This window comes from Cryptotermes secundus, unplaced genomic scaffold (genome assembly GCF_002891405.2).
Source record: "Cryptotermes secundus unplaced genomic scaffold, Csec_1.0 scaffold1980, whole genome shotgun sequence".
Classification (NCBI taxonomy): Eukaryota; Metazoa; Arthropoda; class Insecta; order Blattodea; family Kalotermitidae; genus Cryptotermes; species Cryptotermes secundus.
Window position 1 is genome coordinate 56,171 of NW_019733873.1, and position 21,864 is coordinate 78,034.

At 37.4% G+C, this 21,864-nt stretch overlaps 2 protein-coding genes across 3 annotated transcripts in view; both read left to right on the top strand.

The window, feature by feature from the left end:
• LOC117282021 (transmembrane protein 179) lies at positions 1 to 14,306 on the top strand. Of its 2 annotated transcripts, XM_023858915.2 has the most exons (5): positions 1 to 825; positions 3,379 to 3,522; positions 6,313 to 6,391; positions 10,054 to 10,182; positions 11,719 to 14,306. In XM_023858915.2, the coding sequence occupies exons 1-5, from the start codon at positions 458 to 460 to the stop codon at positions 11,803 to 11,805; spliced, it is 807 nt and encodes a 268-aa protein (XP_023714683.1). In that variant the 5' UTR covers positions 1 to 457; the 3' UTR covers positions 11,806 to 14,306. The 2 variants fall into 2 exon arrangements, with proteins under 2 accessions (XP_023714683.1, XP_033608908.1); XM_033753017.1 differs by lacking the exon at positions 10,054 to 10,182.
• Positions 11,759 to 21,864, top strand: part of LOC111868349 — a gene marked incomplete at its 3' end in the record, with an annotated part of 22,187 nt that continues 12,081 nt past the window's right edge. Inside the window, 1 exon segment of the mRNA XM_023858905.2 lies at positions 11,759 to 11,811.

Consider the following 21,864-nt stretch of genomic DNA (forward strand, 5'->3'; position numbering starts at 1 on the left):
CCGATTGCGGCTTGGAATAGAAGGGTTGTTAAATTGATCTGTTTAAGTGTGATTAGTGTAAACCAAATTTTAATAATATAAATACAGACAGGAAGACGTGAACAGTGTGGGTGTCATAATGTGACTATCAGTGATTCTGCCATGTATTCACGGAAGTAATATTAATCTTATAGAGATAAGGTGGTGTTTACTGGCCGATTCGCGATTTTGGCCAACGTTTATTTGCAATTTTTTTGTCAGTCATTAATGCTGTGCTCGCGGTTACTACTACAAAATATCACCTCAGTGTTTGAAGGATCCAGGTCTCATTCGTAAACAGAATGTCTTGAAAAGAAGTGACATCATACGAATGACGTCATTTCAGTAAACAGGTTGGGAAGTGGTGTTTGACATCGGCGGGCAGTTTATTTGGTCTTGGATGCACGAAGACATGCTTGTTATTTTTATTTCATGAAAAATGGTAGTACTTGAACAGTACTTGCAGCTGTATGAAAGAGATTCACAGTTGGTATCATCTGCATGGAAAACTTTCCACCTGTTTTTTTATGTTATCATTGCTTTTAGTGGAATTGCAGGAAGTTCTGCTTTTAGTCAGGTAGTACTGAGTTTCGGAGGTAATTGTGTCTTGCACAGTAATGTCACCTTCGTTACTGACAAAAATGACAATGGTTCATCATTTCTAATTATTGATTGTGTCAAGTCAGAATGGGGAAAACAAAGTGACTGCTCATTTTGCCAGTATGTGCCTGTTTGCTCAGTGATTTTTTCAATTGTATGGATAACTTTCTTTTTAATGTGTGGAAGAGGAGGAAAAACTGCTCGAGGGTAAGAATCTAACATAGTGTTTGTTATATGTTGGTTATCATTGGAAAATTATTATGTTAAGAACCATAGACAAAGATTTGAATTACATTATCCAACTTATAAATCAACCAGGGCTCAAAAGGGAGTATCTTACACTGCAATTAGAATATTTAATAAATTACCACATAGTATAAAATATTTATCACAGGATTTAAATAAATTCAAATATTCCCATAAAAATTTTTTCAGGTGGGCTCTTTTTATTCTTTAGATGAGTATTATAAATGGAAAAAAGGGATGATTGTGTTAATTACAGATAAATAAAACAACACTAGTCATTTTTAAAAACTTTTATTGTATGATACCTATAATTCTCTAGATGTGCTTTTTCTCTATTATAGACAATGTTAATATGTATTTTATTATGATAATAAGTTGCAATGGAATTGTTATATGCATGTTTTGTTTAATTATTACATTGTCCTTTTGGGTTTGCATTGTAAGTAAGAAAAAAAAAGGGGGGAATATTGATGTGATTTGTACAGGGTGGGGCACAGAAACTTCCTTTTTTTGAAGGCAAATAAAAGAAAAATTATTGCTGATAGACAAAATTTATGTTTAGCTAATGAAAGAACATACTTTAAAGTTTTAAATTATGTAGTTTTAAACAAAATATCTTGAAGGTGGTGGCCACCGTTCTCTATGCACTGATGCAACCATTTTCTGAAGTTCCCCTCTGCACATTCCAACATGTGCACCAGAATTTGGGCTACTTACTGCCAGATAACATTCTTCAGCTGAAGCAGGTTTGTGGAGCGATGTTTAGAAAACTCTGGTTTGAGGTATCCCCATAAGAAATATCATAGATCGTTAGATCAGGTGAGTGCGTTGCCCACGGGATGTCACCTCGAAGTGAGATGAGCCGTCTGGGGAACTTTGCCCTCAAAACTGTCATCGAAGCCCGGGTTGTGTGGGCTGTGGCACCATCCTGTTTGAACCAGACATTTCCTAGATGCATTTCTTCAAGAGCTGGTTCGATAAAGTTTTTAATCGTGTCCACATACCACTGTGAACTGACAGTAACTGCATGATTGTCTTCTTAAAAAAAAAATAAGGGCCAATAACTCCAACTCTCGACAGCGCACACCATACTGTCACCTTATCACTGTGAAGTGGCCTCTCATGGAGCTCTCTGGGATTGTTACCACTCCAATAGCGCATATTCTGCTTGTTGATATCCGGATAGGTGAAAATGTGCCTCATCACTAAAGAAAACAAGTGCATCAGGGGGTAAAGTTTCCAATAACATTATTCGGTTCTGGAAATCACGTGGTGACAATTCTTGCACAACAACCATCTTATAGGGATGGACATGAAGATGTTCGTGAAGAATTCGGCGCATTGAACAATTGGATATATCAAGGGCGACTGCATGTTTGCGAGCTGAGCATCTTGAAGATCTAAAAATCGACTGTCGAACTGCCTCCATGTTTTCTGGCATCGTAACCGTCCGTTGTTGTCCTGATGATTTTTTCACCACACTCCTGGTTGTCCTAAAGTTCTCTACCCACAAAACAATCTATTTCCAGTCGGGAACCGGACATCTGGGCTTAATTCTGAAGTGAGTACGGAACGCACGCCACACCACCACGTAGGAATGGTTGTTCGAAAAATAGGCTTTGACAGCAAACGCATGCTGCTCACTCGTCCACCTCATGTTTCCTACTAAGGGCTATTAGACAGAAATTTCTGCGATTGCTGCGTTCGCCGATCCTATACCCAATTTTCTGCTACCTCCTTTCCCTTCACAATGCGTCTTCACAAAAAGGAAGTTTCTGTGGCACCGTGGAGCATGGTGTTGATGACAGTAAATTTACTTGTATCAATAGTTATTGCAACAATGGTTGTATATAAGTTGTAATATTTTTATGACATACTCTGGATTGATTTTATAGTAACCTGGGCTTTGACGTGTTCTGTATCTGGAGGCGCCATCGTCAAATGTAGATGTGATGAACAAAAATAAATTGAATTGAATTGAAAAAGAATTCATTAGCCACAAACCTCAATTATGTACCAGCAATGTCTCCACATTTGTGGACATCCTGTAAATGTGTGTGACATAAGTACAGAGAACAGACCATGTCATATTGCTGTTATTGTCTCTACCCCTCTCCAGTAATCTCCAATGTTGCATGTCTGACTTCACCTCTCAACAGGAGCAGTGAGTTTTTGCAGAACTGCTTAAGGGCCCACCAATGAGTACTGGGATGTCTTTCCATAAGGGTAAAATTGTCATTTTGTGAAACTGTCTATGCACCTCTTTGTAATGCAGAGGTCTCAAAACTGTGCAGTTCTACTACCATGTCTCCTGTATACCTTTATGCAGGTCTGAGAAAGTGTTTGCTGTGGGCAAGTTAACAGACTGGCAATGAGCATGAATTTATTTATGTGACATTTGCTTTGCCAGGGAATCTTTACTTTACAGTGCCATATTTAGGCACAAAGACCTCTTTACATTATTTTCAAATATTTAGATGTAACATTTCTGATGACACGAGACATCTGTTTCAGATTGCCTCAGCCATGGCGAATTGTACTTCCAGCTTTGATTTTCAACATCACATTTCTTGGAGTTGCTCTCGCTGCAGCATGTAAATTGCAAGATGGCATCAATGTCTTTTGCAACTTTTTTCAGGATGATATGGATGAAACAAAGTAAGGTCCCATGTGCACATACATGTGTATACATAGAAAATTGTCATCAACAGAATAGTGCTAGTGAGGTCCATGGTAAAAAATGTCAATATTTTAGTACAGAATAACATACATTTGTTTTGTTTTTAGTAACTAATATAACAGCAGAAATAATACTAGTCATTGCTTAATATCTGTATGACCAATGACTATTTACAGTTAGCTGTAGAAGCCAGCCAAAATTATAGGCCACAGATTATTTTGTGCCTGGATACTAATGGAACGCCTACAGAATTCATGTCTATTACAAAACCATATATTTAATTGCTCCATTCCCAAGAGAAATGAAGGACATGACACTTGAATGGATGGTTTCACCACTCACAGTTGTAGTCTTGTGTATGGTTCCATCCATCTTACCAGGATGAGAAACAGTATGAGGAAAGTAAATGCTAATGTTATTGCCTAGAGCTTGTTGAAGTGTCAGGTTTTAATTCAAGATGTCTTCCATAGTAACTGCATCACCAGCCCATTGTTGGTAAGCCTGTTTGGCTAGGTATAGAAGATCATATAATATCATATAATTGCTATTGACACTTTGAAGATAGATGGATAAAACCTTGTCTTCAAAGACAGTTGGAAAGGAGTTCCACAGATTATTAAGGATGTGCACAGTTTAAATCTCAGCAGGGGTGCTGGTACCATGTCTAAAGTTTTTTTGTGCCTTTCTTCAGTTCCGCTAGAGAAATTCCAGGTTAGCACCGTGATTAGGCCATGACTGTTTCCTTACAAATCCTTTCCAGTTCATCATTCACCTGTTATTATACTGTCCAGTGCTATATATTCTCGACACAGTGTCATTAAATTTACGCACAGAAAGAAAAGAAAGCTCAGCTACAGGAAGCAAGGTCCAGGCAGATGTAGTTCCTGATCCTAATCATACGTGCATATCTGCACCTTAGTGTGGAGGAATTAGATTTAACCCACACATACACTGAAAACTATTCTACCTCTGTCAGTGACAAGGACTGTTCCACAGAGAACACTGGGGCATGTGGTAGCATAGTTGCTTGAGGCATTGTGATACAAGCCAGAAGGTAGTGGGTTCAAGTCATGATGAGGTTGATTCTTTCAATTGACCTAATCTTTCAGCCACACTATGGCCCTGGCATCAACTCAGTCTTTAACAGAGATGAGTAACAGGAATCTTCCTGGGGGTTAATGGGCGGCTAGTGTGTAAGCCAGTTGTCTAGAGAAAATGTGGGAGCCTCAGTGTCTCACAACCCAATGGGCCTTAATTGCCTGTTACAGGGATAACTTTACCTCTTTTTTTTTTTTTTCCCACAGAATATTTTTTGTTTCAGAATCCTGAAGCCAATTAAATGAGGAGGTAACTGTGATGATAGACTAATTGGATAGAGTGGGAATGTTGGTGCTGCTAACAGGAAATAATGTTATGAAGAGTATAGGAGAAGCTAGGTAAATGTAAATGGACATTAACAGCATGGAGTATAGATGGGAGCTTCAGTGAAGCAAAGTAGATGCACCCCATAATTAAAATAGTCATCTCTCCATTGGCCCTATCACTTTTGAAATAGTCATAATGGTGGACTGTGTAATTGTTAAGGTTTAGTGCATGTGCAGGAAAGAGATGCATTTCCTGGAGGCAGGTTATAAGTGGGTCATGATGTGAATTTAGACCTTGTACATAATGGAGCCAAACTGCATTCCTAATTTCAGAATCTAACTTTTCTGTTAGTCGCTTGTTTAGTTTTTGGTTTTCTCTGTAGAACCTCTGAATCAGTTTTTCAGTTTCTGTTTTGAGATCTGCTTTCATGTTTTCTTGTAATTTTTCAAGTTTAGTCTCTATCGCTCTTTGAAATCTGTCATAACTTTCCCTAGTTTCTCTATAATTAGTTTATAGTTTGTCTTGCAAGGTTTCTTGGCTTTCTTTCAATTCTTTTGATTTCTCTTCTGGAAAAATGGGACACTACTGCTACTGAATGCATATGCTCTGGAGCAGTTAACACATTCATATTCATATACATTTATTTCCATAGATCCATACGAAGTATAAGGATGTGGAAAATGTTATAACCAGGGCCCAGATTTTGATGACCTAAAAATATGTTAAAAATGACGTATAAAATGACCGAAAAAATCCAGGAAAATGACCTAAAAGTTAAGAAACGACCTAAAATGTATCATGTGGAAAATCTTCTAATTGACGTTTGCCATTTAGCTAGCCTCCATATCACAGATCTCATCAATAAAAACGAAAATCTTCTTCCCATACACTATATTCCTAATAATTTCCAGGATATTGTTGTAGCAATTGGAAAGGTAGTTTTCCTTAGGGTGGATTCATCCAGGATAGAACGACCACAGTTCACTTCCAGGAAATTTTTCGGAACTCAAAACGGAATATTTGCGGACACCAGAGCATCACACAGATCTGTGAAAAAATCCGATGACTTATTTCTGCCTTCATATGAACACTGCTGCAGTAACATTTGCACAGATTTCTTTTGTTCAAAATTTGCACTGCTCGTATATGCTAGTTGTGACCTTCCACCCTGTAGCATAGTGCCCCAACAAACTACACTACTACATGGCCCTTTCACATAAGTAACATCCTAATTTTTCCTGTGAGGTCTTCCTTGAAACTTGATAGTCATTCAGCTGGTCAAAATGTTTCATGGTTTTAAGGAATTTGAATATTTATAAAAGTCTATCACTCGATTTTATGCGTCTTCACACTGGCTCTCTTTAAGATAATTTTTCTTATAAGTTCTATGTTTGTTTCTTCAGCTGTCATGATCTTGCCAGATATCAGCTGGTAGAAGGAAATACAGGCTTGATGACCTACAGGTACATGAAGGCTGCCCAGGTGAGTCATTGCAACATTTGCATGTAACTGGAACTTTCATCTTCTTCCATAGATGGTTCCACTTCATGCTGTTCTTCTAGTAACCAGACTTCATATCATTTAAAGAGTATAGCGGATTTCCCTACCAGAGTTACCTGTACTTCAGCGACTGCAATTGATAATTTTTTATCAAAAAAGTAGAAACAAAAAATTTTTAATAACCTCAGTGTCTAATGGGCTATCTGATCACAATGCCCAAATTCTCATTTTGAAGAATCTAACATTTGCGAACCTACCTAATTATTCCATTACTAGAAGAGTAATAAATGAATGCACAATTATGGAATTTGGTATGAGTCTTAGTCATGAATCTTGCGCTGATGTTTTTAACATAAGTGATGATGTGAACGTGATGTTCAGTAATTTTCTTAATACTTATATAAGAATATTTGATCATAGTTTCCCCTATAAAATGTATTTCTTAAATCAAAAGAATCAACTCTGGATAACTACTGGAACTAAGGAATCTTGTGCCGATAAAAGAGAGCTGTATATGCTTAGTAGGAAAACTCAAAATCCTGAGCAAATAAGACACTATAAGAAATACCGTAAGGTGTTAACTGATTTTATAAAGGAAGCAAAAAATCATTCTATAATAAGCTAATTTCTAACTCTAAAAACAAAATTAAGACTTCTTGGGGCATCATTAAAGATGCCACCAATACCAGACTTGGTAATAATTTGGTCCGAAGTATAAATATTGAGGGTAAACTGTGTAACAATGTACAAATAATACCTGATACTATTAATAATTATTTTTCTGCTCCGGTACACCAAACTCAACCTAGTTCATCTTCTAAGGTCGTGGATTCCTTAAACAATCTCTTCAAGGTATTTCAACATCCATTCCCTAATATAAATATGACTGCAGTAACCACCTATGAAATTAAAAGACATAATTAAGTCTTTAAAATTGAAGAGTTCACATGGATATGACGAGATTCCGCAGAATATTTTAAAATGAAGCCTACCGTTCATTCTCTCTCCATTAACGTATTATATGTAATAAACTACTGAGCCTTGGTATTTTTCCAGACCGCTTGAAGTATTCTCAAGTTAATCCCATCTACAAAAAGGGTGACAGGTCTGATATTGTTAATTATGGACCCATATCTTTGAAGACATTCTTTTCCAAGATTTTCGAGAAAGTCATGTTTAGCAGACTGCAATATCATATCGGTGTAATTGAGATATTTGTGCAAGAACAATATGGTTTTCAAACCAAATCAACTACTGATATGGCTACCTTTACCTTAATAAAAAATATCCTATTGGCACATAATAACAAATTAGCTGTTGGAGGATTATTTTGTAATTTAACCAAGGCGTTTGACTGTGTCAGTCATGACATATTGCTTTCTAAATTGGAGTTTTATGGCATCAATAGTATAACAGGGAAGCTGATTAAATCTTACTTGACTGATAGATATCAAAGAACTTTAATATGTAAATAATAATTATAGAAAGGGCGTTTCTGAATAGCAAAAGGTCAAACAGGGTGTTCCACAAGGTTCGATACATGGGCCTTTGTTTTTTCTGTTGTATATCAATGACCTGCCTTATGCAGTAAATTAATCATCCATACCAAATTTGTGTGCGGATGATACTAGTGTACTGTGTTCAAATTCTAATTCCACAGAACTTGAAACTACCTTGAAAGTGATTCTGCTAAAAATAAATGAGTGGTTTTCACACAATTTGCTAACACTAAATGTAAGTAAAACCAATTGTGTCTACTTTGCAACAAAATTGAATCTGTTAAAAAACTTAAATATAATATATAGTGATACTTTAACCGACAGCACTTGTAATGTCAAATTTCTTGGCCTAATCATTGATAGTACTTTGTCCTGGAAAGATCATATTAATCAATTAGTAATTAAGCTGAGTTCGGCTGTCTATGCCATCAGAACTTTATCTTCCGTTGTGTCCCAGGAGAGTCTACTGATGACCTATTATGCCTATATACAGGGGATGGACAAAAATATGGAAACACCCAACAAAAAACACGTTACCGTGACTAATATGGTGTAGGACAACCTCTGGGTTACAGAACTGCTTGCAGTCTCCTTGGAATGGATAAATAGAGGTCCTGTATGATTTGCAAGGGAATCTTGTACCATTCTTCCTGAAAAACATGGTAAGCTCTGTTATCGATGATGGAGGTGGATAGCGCGCACACAGATTGCTTTCCAAAACAAACCACAAAGGCTCAGTAATATTGATATCTGGCGATTGTGGGGGCCATGGTGTTCGAATTCTGTTGGCTCTGACGTGATGCACAAAAAATTGCACAGAACACTGTCTCGACAACAAATGAAGCTTGCAACATATTGCAGAGGTTGTACAGGTAGTGGTGTTGGGCAGATACAACAGCGTGACCCACAAACATCGCTAAAATAAACACTTCAATTCAGGCATGCATTTCACGAGTTTCCATATTTTTGTCCATGGAATTATATTTTGAGGCAATTCTGCTAACCGTGATTCAAAAAAGAACAGTTAGAATCATTATGAAATCTAGAAAAACGAACTTTTGTCGTCCATTGTTTAGGTATCTAAATATTCTTCTGTCCATACCACTGTATCCTGTTATTTATTCGTTTATTTTCCAGGATGCTCAACTTTAAGATCAGAACTTTATTAAACCTGTTACTTTCTACACTTTGGGTTGCCAGAGTTCACCTCCCAGGTCCTACATTCCAGCATACCACTTAAATTGCTATTCCCACAGTACATCGTTTGGATATTGTACATTAACATTTTTATTATACATATTCTATTTTCATCCCTACTTATTACTAGTCAGGGGTGCATGGCAGTGTAGTTGGTTGAGGCACTATGCTACAAGCCAGAAGGTCGTGGGTTCAAGTCCTGATGAGGTCAATGGATTTTTTTTTTTCACTTGACCTAATCCTTCCAGCTGCACTGTGGCCCTGGGGTTGACTCCACCTCTAAGAGAAATGAATACCAGGAATATTCTTGGCATGTTCTTGGGGATAAAGGGCTGCCAATGTGTAAGCCTGGCAACCTTCCTGCCATCTATGAGCTGAGTGTCTAGAAAATGTGGGAACCTCAACATCTCACAACCCAATGTACCTCCACGGCCTGCTACAGGGATACCTTTACTTTTTATTTACGTATTACTAATCACCTGAATGTATTTCTACTTCGTTATCATGCCCTTTTAGTATGCTCTCCCATTTTTCTTTTTAGCTAATTATGTTCCTATTTTCTGATCATGCTCTTTATTTGTGAATTGTTCTTCCGTCCTAATGTTATTTCTGCATCGATGTTCCAAAATCTCTTCTCCTCTCTTCTGATTTTCCCCCCCCCCACCTCAGCATGTAGCTGCAGCCTTCCTTTTTGCTGCATATGGGGCAATCAGTGTTTCTCCGAACCGTCATCAATGTCCAGACCTCCACAGCCCTGCTCCATCCTATATGTATTTATGTGTATACTTTTTTCTATCAGTTGCCTTTCAGATTCTTATACAGTGTCAGATATTCATCTTTCAATTCTCATATTTTTCTTCTTTTTTTGTGTGTGTAATTGGATTCTAGCTCACAATATTCATTTGTTCCTGCATCAGTAATTCAGACTCTACCTTTTGTTACTTATAGATCTCAGCATGGATAAATGTGGCTGGGTGGTCAATGAGTGTAATAGTTTTGCTGATGCGTTGTTTCTGTGCAGCTGATTTTCAACTCATTGAAATTTCAGTCCTAGCTCCTACACCAGAACAAGAACAGGTAAATCCTTTCCTCTGTTCATTAGTATTGTATTTATTCTCCCCCCACCCCCATTTTGCCTGATTCGTGACCTTGAAAACAACAGGAGAATCATTTTATCATTAATGTTATATTTTAGTGTCCTGTTGCACTGACTCATGTCCATGATTTATGCTAACCGTCTTACAGTGCACACACTTTTTCACCTTACTCTTCTCTTTTGCACTACATGTTTCAGCACTAATGTGCCATCTTCAGGTGCATTTTCTCTATGTATGTCTAACTACTGCATTGCATGCCCTGATGTCTTCATACTAAAATGGCTAAAATATATATTCGTCATGTATAATAATAGATTTTAAATATTAAAACTTTCAGGATTCATCTTCTTTATGTCGTATCTCAACAGAGGAGGATTGGTGTGATTCGAGTATCTGTTAGGGTCTTCATTGTTTCCTTCTCAGCCTGAGTTCCCTGAATCCTTTGGTCAAGGGACATGAGGACATCTTCCATGCTATGTTCCATGGATTCTTCTAGCTCAGCTCAGATGGATCTTATCACGGCCCTCATTTCCTCTTGGCCATTCCTGATCACTGCCTCCATCTGTTCTTGAATTTTCTTGATCTTGGTTTCCATTTCTTCATGAATGGCCTCTGTCCTGGCTTGGAGGATATCCATCCGGGAGAGGAGAGCAGCTCCAAGGGCTTGAAACTTTCCCTTATTGGCCTCTGTCTTGACTTCCATCCTTTCTTGATTAGTTCTTATTTCAACCTTCGGTTCCCTTATAATGACATCTGCCTTGGCTTGCAACCTTGGTTGGTTTTCATTTCAGTGATCATCTCGTTGAATTCTCTGGCTAGCAGGCTTACCATCATTTGTTCCATTTCTGTGGTATGACGCTGTAACTATATAACACAATCTTCTATCCAATCCCACTTCTGACACCAGTGTCACTTGTGTGAGTATAATTTTAGGATGGATTTTCTTTGGTAATTGGATTTTTGAACTGTTACAGATGCATGACTATAAGTAATTATAAGTTTTTCACTAATTCATGCACTTTACATTTGACTAGAGCACACACTTCAGTCTTCTCAGTCTGCTGTCTTCATCAGTCTTCTGGTAACAGCATTCGACCACAGATGTTCCCCTTTACTCTGGGTTCCTGAACTGTCCGCGACCTCAGCTACCAGCTTCTAACAGCAACTACTCTACCACAGCAGTCCTCTAACTTTTTCTAACTCCTCTGCTTATAACATGTTGGCACAGTCGGCATAGAAAACACTGTATCTCTGTTGCAGTGCTATTGTTGCTAGCTAGCAGCACATTTCTGTCTCAGTTGAAAACTTTTTGTACTTTCAGTATTAAGCAGAAAGGTGAAGATGCCTAAAACTATGTAATTTCACTCACATGTGCCACTGACAGAAGGCAGCAGTAAGTTTAAAGTTGTGAAATTAATGAATAATCAGTTCAGTACCTTCAACTTTAAGCCTGTTAACTAATCTTTTATTATGTCCATCACTGCCCCACTGAAAAGTAATGTTTGTAATGTTGCAGGATTTGTCACGAAGCCAAGACAGTATTGAGGGTGGTTGTGAAGACATGAATGGTCAAGGTGATGTACCTAAAGAAAGCCAAGCTTGAATTCATGTATGTATTGTTACAGTACAAGGCTTCTTCATTTCAGCTTTTTTAATTTTCACATTTGAATGCCTATGTGATTCCATTCATCTTTAAGGCCACAAATACACTGAAACTCAACAGGTGAGAGATATAGAATCACATTCACATTACCACAAAATTGAAGAAAAATGGCTGAAACAATCTAAGACAAAAGATATTGTTTTTCACTCTTATTTTTAACAGAAATGTTATATTCAGGCACTTCATTATGTGGTTATATAAGAAGGTTATCTCAGATGTAATGGCTCAAATTTTAAAATTTAGAAAAACTGTTGCTTACAATGAAATTACAGTGTAGAGAAGTAATTTAATTCAAATGCAGTTGAACTATGGCTGTAGTAGTTTAACATGAGTTAAAGTCAAACTGTGTCAGGAAATGTGGATTCCAATTGCATTGGATGTTCACAGATTGACATATTATTTGTTCCTATTTTCTATTTTGAGATGCATTTTCATCACAAGTTTTCTGGTGGTGAATAAATGTGACTTTGTGAAAGAAGGTTTTGGAATCTTAAGTAGCCATAAGCCAGACACACGCTTGACCTTTGCTTGCCATTTTACGTGCATGTGTATAAAATCTGGAGATCAGAGAGTATGCAGTGAGCCACACAAACCATTCTGTCTTTTTAATAATTTTCCCGTCAGCACACACTGGTGGCATTCAAGGCAGCATGAGTTGGTTTAGTGAAATAGTAAACTGTAACAGCATTGCGGTAACTTTGAAAGCCAAACAGAAGACACAAAAAAGATTGATGCAAATGGTCAAAGCAGTAACTATTGAAAAGAGACCAACATTATCCCACATGAACAACTTAGCGTTACTGTCTGTTTTTAATAATGGACAGGAGTTAACAGAGTCTTGAAGTTTTCCATTGCAGTTTCTTTACCTGCATTTGGATTAGTTATACCTGAAATGTAGCAGAATCATTTACAGAAAGATGAGGAAAGAGAGTTTGAAGGTAAGTTTAGATGTGGTCACTTAAGGAAATGGAAGGAAAGTTCTTTCCAGAATTCAGTAAATCTGGGAACTTCTTGTAACTGCACATAAGAAGTGGGAAAAATACAGTAAATCTGGGAACTTCTTGTAACTGCACATAAGAAGTGGGAAAAATACAGTAAATCTGGGAACTTCTTGTAACTGCACATAAGAAGTGGGAAAAATACAGTAAATCTGGGAACTTCTTGTAACTGCACATAAGAAGTGGGAAAAATACTGTCATGTTGAATTAGTGTTAGGGTTGGATGTATATGGGTAAGAAAATTATTACAGTTGAATGTGTGATTTCAAAAGCAGCATGAATCCAAAATGTACTATGACATGATGCCTGAAAGTGATAATAGTAGAGCCAGAGAAGACATTTGTTACTAGGCAATAACACAGTGAACAGGTTTCTGCAGATTTGAACATGCATGCAACAATAGAACTGCCATTTCTACGCAATGGCTAGGTAAGCACACCTTTGTAACAATAGAGGAATTGTTGGGAAGTGGTGTTTTCTGTAGGGACCACCCTGAAACTATATAATGAGGATCCAAGGCCAGCAAAGAAAGAATTGAGGGAGTCTCTTGTGATGGCAGTTGAAGAAGATTGAGAAGAAATTGAGAGAAAAGAATTAGGTTATGCAAAGAAGACTTCATGTGTCCTGCATTCACAGGGAGACGGGTAATTACTGTATTAAAATCCACTGCCAGGATACAACTAGTGAAGACTTAGAACACACACACGTGTGTGTGTGTGTGTGTGTAACAGTGAACTGTATAGTGTGGAAATTAGTGCTAGTGCTGTATTACTTATAATTATGAGTTGAGTGTATAAGTGCAATAAATACAACCATCCAATCCAAACCCTGTCTACATTGTCAGCCCCAACATGTGGCAATGTATTCTTTAGGAGACAGAAGATCATCTTGTCTTCAAAACTGTATATTTTGGTCAAAGAATTTCAACTTCCTCCTTTTGTGTATAAAAACATTGAATTTGTGAAAGGTATTCTAAATTTTAAGCATTCAGTTTTATGAATTTAAATATTCATATATGAAAATTTCTCATGTTTTTTTAAATGTCATTCTTTTGTTAGTTGAAAAGGGAACACAGATGCCTCTTTATATTAGCTCTTTGAAGGTTTCTATTTCACCTGCCCCCATTTATATTGTCAGAGTATGAGTGACTGTAGATGGGGTTCAAATTAGTAATTGGATTTACTGACCACTTACAGATCATAACTACAAGTATTTATAGTGCTTTTGCGAATTCCCAGACTTTGCAGTTCACTACAGCATGTACTAAGTTTCTCTGCTTATGTCCTTACCAACTGACTAAATTCTGGTCTTGTCCTGCTTATGTCCCCTCATCATGAATTGCATAGAAAACACCCCTTCATTATTGTGGTTCAGTCATTGCCATGGGAACAAGTTTGTTTATGAAGCCATTACTCAGCAAATGCTGCCATAAATGTGCTTATTCTGCAGNTAGGGACACACATTGCTAGTATTCATTGAGAAGTGTTTGTTAATAGGCACTTTGTCACTGTAGGCCTTTTCCATACTGGGGCACACTTGAAGCAACTGAGTTATGTTTGAAAGAATGTGTTCTCAACCCATCAGTATACTCTCTTTCTTGTGCAGTTCATAGGCAATCTGAACTGCACCTTTTCTTCATGCTGTGACAGAGAGCTTGGATGTTTCTGATCACATGTTACTCTTCTGCCATATGATTCAGCACTAAGAACCACCTTGTAATACCTTGAATCTTAGCGACACTCTTATTTCCTTGGATGATTTTTGAAGGTTCATAATACTGTTCAGGAACAAACACTCTCCTAATGGCATATCAGTTGCTTTACTATACCAAAGTTCCAGCTACAGGAACTGATTGTCCATGGACAGTAAAGTAATACAGTATTTTACCAAACTTTTTGGTGTCTGCAGTGTGGGTAAGTACTTAACACCTGTATGTTTTCTGGTCTGACCAGGGCATCCACCAGAGAAAATGTGTAGCTCTGTGTTATTTACATGCACATGCTTTTCAATATGGCCATTCAGAATGGAGTGCATTTCATTAGGGCATTTTCTACCCTCACCTTCTTAATAACAAAGAATTCTGATTTATTGTTTGTTGTGTACTGGCTAGCCTCTGACAGTTTCAGCAAGCTGATTGGCTGTTGGTGGGAAGTACCGCTGTAAAGCCCCTAGCTACCTACTCCTTGGGCTTACATCAACCATCATAAGACAAAGAAAGAACTAAATCATGAGTTTCGTAAGAGTCACAAGACATTGAGTCATCCCCTTTCAATACATAGCTCACGGCAATTTATAGTGCATAGTAATGTACGCAATTCTCCCAAACTCGTAATTTAAGTTCTGTTAAAATACAAAAGTTACATAAAAATGTAGGTATACATAAACTAGGCGAAGTATATTAATAAAAAGAGTAATCGGTTACAATGGGAACCTGTTTACTGAATTGTTGCCTAGCAATGAATGTCTACTCTGGCTGCAAAATAAGCAGGGCTTTAAATGGAAGGTAATTTTCAGTACAGTATTTTTGCGCACCTCAGGAACAAAATGATTGGTGAACCAGTCTTCAGAAAGTAATGCAGTCAACCAAGCCCTGGAGTTTGATTTCCAAATGACTGGAAGGGTTCCCTTAACAATGCCTTTAAGTGCCCATACAGCTTAGTAGACAAGCATTGGTATTAATATACAGGTACCTGCAGCATTAGCTTCCAGCAGCAGAATCAGTCAGTATTTTGCTATGTCCTTCAAAATCATACAGTTAAATGAGGCAACTCAAATTTGTTAGCCAGATCATGCAGTTTCATGCCTGAATCATGAATTTTCAGAACTTAATGTTTAATTTCACAAGTAAGGCCTCTTCTGGGCAGCTTGCATGGTTTTGCATTTGTGTATTACTTTTACTTTTATCAGACATGGCAGTCAATAAAACATACCATTAAATGCACAGTGGTACTACAACTGCATATTAAAGTAAAGAGCGATAAGATGAAAACACATAGTTCAAATAGCAGTAACGCACTGAAGAGTCCAACTCATGTAGCTTGCTTTAGTTCTGACATGATGCGCGAAGTTTGGCACATGTGGTTATAAGTCTGAGCTGCAGATGCAAGTTAGGGATTTTTCAAGGTATGAATGTATGAGGGGTAGGCCTTCTTGGCCCTTGCATGGTGACCTACAGTGGTCTATTGTGCTATTTTTCAGGGTAAATCTGGCATGAAAAAATGGCCACAAATGTATGTGGTCATCAGTTGGGTGTTGCCTGTATTCATCTTGAATGACTTGAAGACATTTCTTTATGCAACTGCAGTGCAGGTTACAAACTATAGTCTTGCTCAATTCACTTGTGCATTTCTTGATATTATCAGTAAATGTACTGATAATATTCAGTATTCAGTGTCTGAATAGCCATATTAAATATGCACCACATACCTCCAGTCTTCTCCAGTTTTATGCTTTTACTTATGTGATAACCTGCCAGTCCTTTTACTGAGCTTTTCTTAAAGTATAATTACCTTCATTTCTCATACCTTTCACACCTTTGTACCAAGAGCTTTGTAACTATTCATTTTCTCAAATGGTGTGATCCACTTGCCTTGTCTGCTGCGCGTGATTTCAAAGAATGATGCTGGTTCTTATCCAATTAATTAGTTAGTTTCAACATAATAAGATGGACAATTTGGATGAAGTGCCAAAATAAGTAACTTCAGGTAGTCTCCTCCTAACAAATAAATTAATGGGTTAGTGTATAATTAGATGCAGTAAATGCCCAGCTCTGGTAGAACTGCATCTAGGGTCAGCTGACAGTGTGATGCTGCAAGGAAGGTACACTTTATGTACCCAGCACATCAGTCACACCTAACACTTTTCTATGCACAAATTAGCTTGAGGTTCTACACTAGTTTTCAGTGAGCTGTTATGTACTTTAATAATACCAGATTTACCTTATTTATATTATGTTACTTTCATGTATCATAATTATGTATTTCTAGATGAATTAAATATAAATTTGCTCAGATGTCCTTTGTCCGAGGTGTGTAGTTGAGGACTCTGTACAGTGTAGGGTAGCTTAAAATTTAGAATTTTAAGGGACATGTGACAGACACATCTGAACCCAACAAAATCAGAAATCCAAGTCTTCATAAGCCATTTGTATAAGTTTGCATTACAGCTCCTCCTTGAATGACTTCACTTCAAAGCTAACATACCAGTATAAATACTGGCATCTGACAGGCCACTTCAGTGTCAAGCACTCAAAACTTGTACAAGGATACAAGCATTGTGTTGCATCTGGTAAGTTGGAATTGAATACAGAAGAGCACAATAATTACACAGTCACCAAATTTCAGTATGCAGATTCCTGAATAAGAATATGCAAAATAAAAAAAAAATAAACAATATCAATTACTAATTACCCTAATTAAAGATTAATATGCTTTGGGTCATTACAGTCTTAATTTCAGGCTCACAGCTGTCAGTGATATTTTAAAACTGAAGTGTCAGTATCCACAGATTACTGTGGTTGGAAAACATTTCATTTTGAAAACCACACAAGCCCAGTACTTCTTGGGTTTTACAACTGAACATAGGAAACATAATACAATTTAAACCATAAGGACTCATTGACATGCCTTTATCTTACAAAGGACATGTACACCTAGGTCCATAAAAAATAACAAATCTTAATTAGTCATAAAAGTTGAACTTGTGTAACACACCATGTAGTGTGTTGAAAATCTGTCAGTTGGTATTCAACAGACTACATTAAATATCTCTAGAGAGCAACTGCAGTTCAGTCATTACTACCTGGTATAGTTTAAAAAGGAACAAGGTAAAAACCTGAAAGCAAATCCTATGAGCCACACAAATGCTAGGACTTTACAGTGCATACTTTGCTCTTAAAAACTAATCAGCAATAAATTTCCTTTGAGCCAAGCCGTTGACAGTACCCCTAGTTTATGTCTGTGGTCATATGTCTTATGTGTTAAGCCCAGACGCGTGGTCTGGGCCTAACACATAAGAATACAGAATGTTGAGCAAGGAGTGTGTGTGTTTGGCTATGAACACCTTTACCAGTTTTGTGTGTAAGGTGTGTATTAGGCATAAGCATGCTTGTATGACAACCTCAGCTTTGCATCTGATCCAGCTCTTGACTGGACTTGAAGTAAAGAAGCACAGTAAGTGTGAGGTAAATAGTGAAGAATTATGCATGAATAAATATAAACATACAGTTTGAGACATTCCCTTCAAGGAAACCTTATGATAAGTTTTAATTCTGTATTAGATACTACATAAAGAAAAATTTTAAAATGTGACACATGTGATAATAGCACAATGAAATCTCCTGTTATAGACTCTTGGGGCATTGTATCTAAGTTGCATTCAGCATTCATCTCATCAATTTTTGAATGTGTGTATATTCGAGATAGTTCATTTCATGTCCATAATTGATTACTGGTATTGCAGTTCCATTTATATTCAGTGAGAATGAAACGATTACATCCAGAAGAAAAAAGTTGAATAAATCAAGGCTTTCTGAGGTTTGAACCAGTATGATAATTGTGCAAGAGTTCTGAATGTGTCCAAATGTGTGAAGTATCTATACCAGGAAGGTTCCAGTGAAACAGAGACCACTGCATTTACAGTTGCTACTAGATGTAACAGGATTTCTCAGCATGTTGTAGTATGAAGCATATAAATTTCAGTTTTTGTTGTTGCAGTCTGTCTGAAACATTTACTCAGCTCTGCTGTATATTTTAAGGGAGTAAATGTAATAAAGGCCGGTCACGGTAGCCGAGCGGTCTAAGGCATGTGCTGTCTTTGCTCACTTGGAAACCGGGATCGTGGGTTCGAATCCCACTCAGGGCATGGATGTTTAGTTTGTGTGTGTGTGTGCATTTTTCTATGTTTGTATACAGGTAGAGGCCTTGCGACGAGCTGATCACCCACCCAAGGAGTCCTACCGAATGTGTAAGATCTAGAAAAACCGAAGTGAACGGAGAAGTTCATGGAGGTAGGCCTAGGCCCACTGGGGCTGTAGCGCCAAAGAAAAAAAATGTACTAAAGAGTTGTTTATTTTGCTAGATAACAGATGACCTATGAGACTAAAATTGGGAAATCCTGAACAATTTTGGTATTGTAATTGCTAATTACATTATATTGTATAGTTCAGTATTATTGTCTTCTGCATTCCTGTAACTATTTTTCTCTCATAGAACTCTTCTAGCTGTTCAACTGATCCCACTATATTTTAGTCTATACACAGTTCTGACATGCTTAACTTCTTATTTGATTGTGTTGTCTTTTGACCTCTTGTTTCATCAGAAGATTCTTCAGGTTCTCAGATTGCTCATTTTTCATGTTAATTGTAAGATATTACAGTTTGTAATGTGCTCATCTCATCTATTATCCTTCAGTATGCTAATTTAATAATGGCAGTGTTCTGCTCATTTGTTCTGTTTTTATACATATGTCTGGTACTCCTTATGCCATTGGGGTATGTTCTTTATACAGTGCGTACAATCAAGTGCGCGCCGCGGCTGCAATTTGCCGTGAGTCATACCACCGCAGAACGGATGCAACTCCTCCCCGCGACTGCAGTGCCGTTCCCCGATAGCGTGAGTGTAGTGGTGTCGCTGAGTCTCCGTCCATCAGTTGCTCTACATGCACACATTTATAAGAATACAGTAAAAAGATAACTTACCGTGGTTTATAACAGGTGCTGAAAGTGACCTCCTTCTGCTTGCAAACATGCCGCGCATCTCACAAATAAATTACGCGACACTCTCTGNGCGAGTCAGGATATTTCTGACGAAACCTACGTGCGAATTTTCTGTAAATGTTTTTCCTTGCAATAGTTTCGACAATAAACACACGCTGTTTAATAGTGAACTTCATTTCCACCGTCTGTCGACAGCTGTAAACATTCCACTCCACTTCCACAGCAAGACAAAGACTGACTGTTTAATGCAACCTCGGGTTCCGATTATGCAACCATCGGCGTAGGAGCACTGCAGTCGCGGGGAGGAGTTGCATCCGTTCTGCGGTGGTATGACTCACGGCAAATTGCAGCCGCGGCGCGCACTTGATTGTACGCACTGTATATGCAAGATAATTGTAGTTGTGTGCCACAAGAGCATTGATATAACAGTCACAGACGCTTAAACTTGCACTTAACCATTTTACAAGTGAAAGAACAATAAGAAATGTATCTTAAATTTTTTATTGCAGATTATAAAAGAATGTTTGCATGTATTCCTAATATATGCATAGGTTGTTCTGCTTTTATGGTTGTCATATTAGTCACCCATTTAGGCATGCTATTTTTCAGTCACTTGTGTAATCCTAATATTTTTCATTGTGGCCATATTATTGTTGGTGTGCTTATGTAATTCTACACATTTTCTGTCTGTTCATAGTCATGACACTTGTCAATTTTCTCACTGTGTCATGGTTATCTTAAATCTGCTCAATTTTACATAGTATTCTGCAATTCTGCTCATTTTCTTGTAGTGCTATATTGTGCTCATTTAATATTCAATCTCATGACATCCTTCAGACTTGCCATTTCTGTTATGATATACTGTATATATAAATATCTTTTGCCATGACATTTTTTAACTTATTTTTCACATTTACATAATTTTTATATTCATTTTGGTGTGGAATTCTTGATTTTCTCCTGAGTGACCACCACCCAAACCAAATACTATATTACAGTTGGCAGGATGTTACTCCCATGTTAGGTGGGTCCCTGTCACCACGGCATGGCGCGTCCTCAGGTTGTGGATGGAGGAGACGCCCTGCAGTTTTGGAGGGAAGCTGTGAATATATTGAATAAGCAGTTGCAGACAGCCGACAAGGGGTGGCCCTCCAGTTTGGGGTTGGGCATGGGGCCCAATTTCATGGCCGATTCTCATTCTTTCAGCAAATTGTATGGCATTACATCCAGGAGTGGTGCTATGAAAGTAATTTAATTTATAAAATCAGAATCTATGTATTAAATATAAGAGTGTTATGTTTGATAAAATAGTTACTTCAGTTGTAGATACTAAAGGAAATAACATATTTTTAATATAGGACATACTTGTAAAGTTAATCATTGTTTCTGAAGCTAATGAATTGTGACATGATTTTATACTTTGTTCATTCCACACTGATCACTGTTTGAAGAAAATACCTGCTAAGGGAACACATATGCAGTAATGTAATATTTCTTTACTTATTTAGTTGTGGTTTATTCACTTACACTGTCAGTAACTGAGACTGTGTGGTATTGAGTGGTAGGATGATCAGTGAATAATGAGTTGAAATGGATGTGGAAGGAACCGATTATGGCCTAATTTGAGGTACTATGTTGGCATTTGCATCAAGGAACAGGAAATCCATGAAAATCTCAATCAAGATAGCCAGTTTTCAGGTCGAAATTTGAACCCAGGACCTCATGAATACAAAGCAGGCATGCCACTCATCAGTCTTCAGCTGAATGCAGTACTGAATAATTCAAAGTCACTATGTACCACACTTAATATGCAGTAGAAATAGCAAAATGCACTATAATGTAAATCATTAAATTTTGTGAATTCATAATCTAGTCTTGTAAGTATTCGAGCACTGAGGAAGTTGTTCTAGCAATAACATCCTGGAATTGTATTCAGGAAGTTCCTTGTTGGAATCTTGGTTGGGTCACCTGATATCTTGATGTGGATTTCTTGTACTTTTTCACAGTCTTCCCAGATAAATGCCAGAATAGTACATGCAACTAGGTAATGACTGTCTCCTTCCAGATTTTTGCCTACTTACCATTCATCCTTGTCTTTCTACCTAAGTCATTACTATAAGACTTGCATAGTTGAAACAGGATCATTAATTAACATAAATTAGGGCATCAAGGCCATGTGATAGGATCATTTATCTAATCAACATGATGGGAAAGTGAAGGCAGAAACATTCTGCTTTCTTGTGCTAATAAGTTGGTTCTAAATTTAATTGAAAAACTTATCCTTCT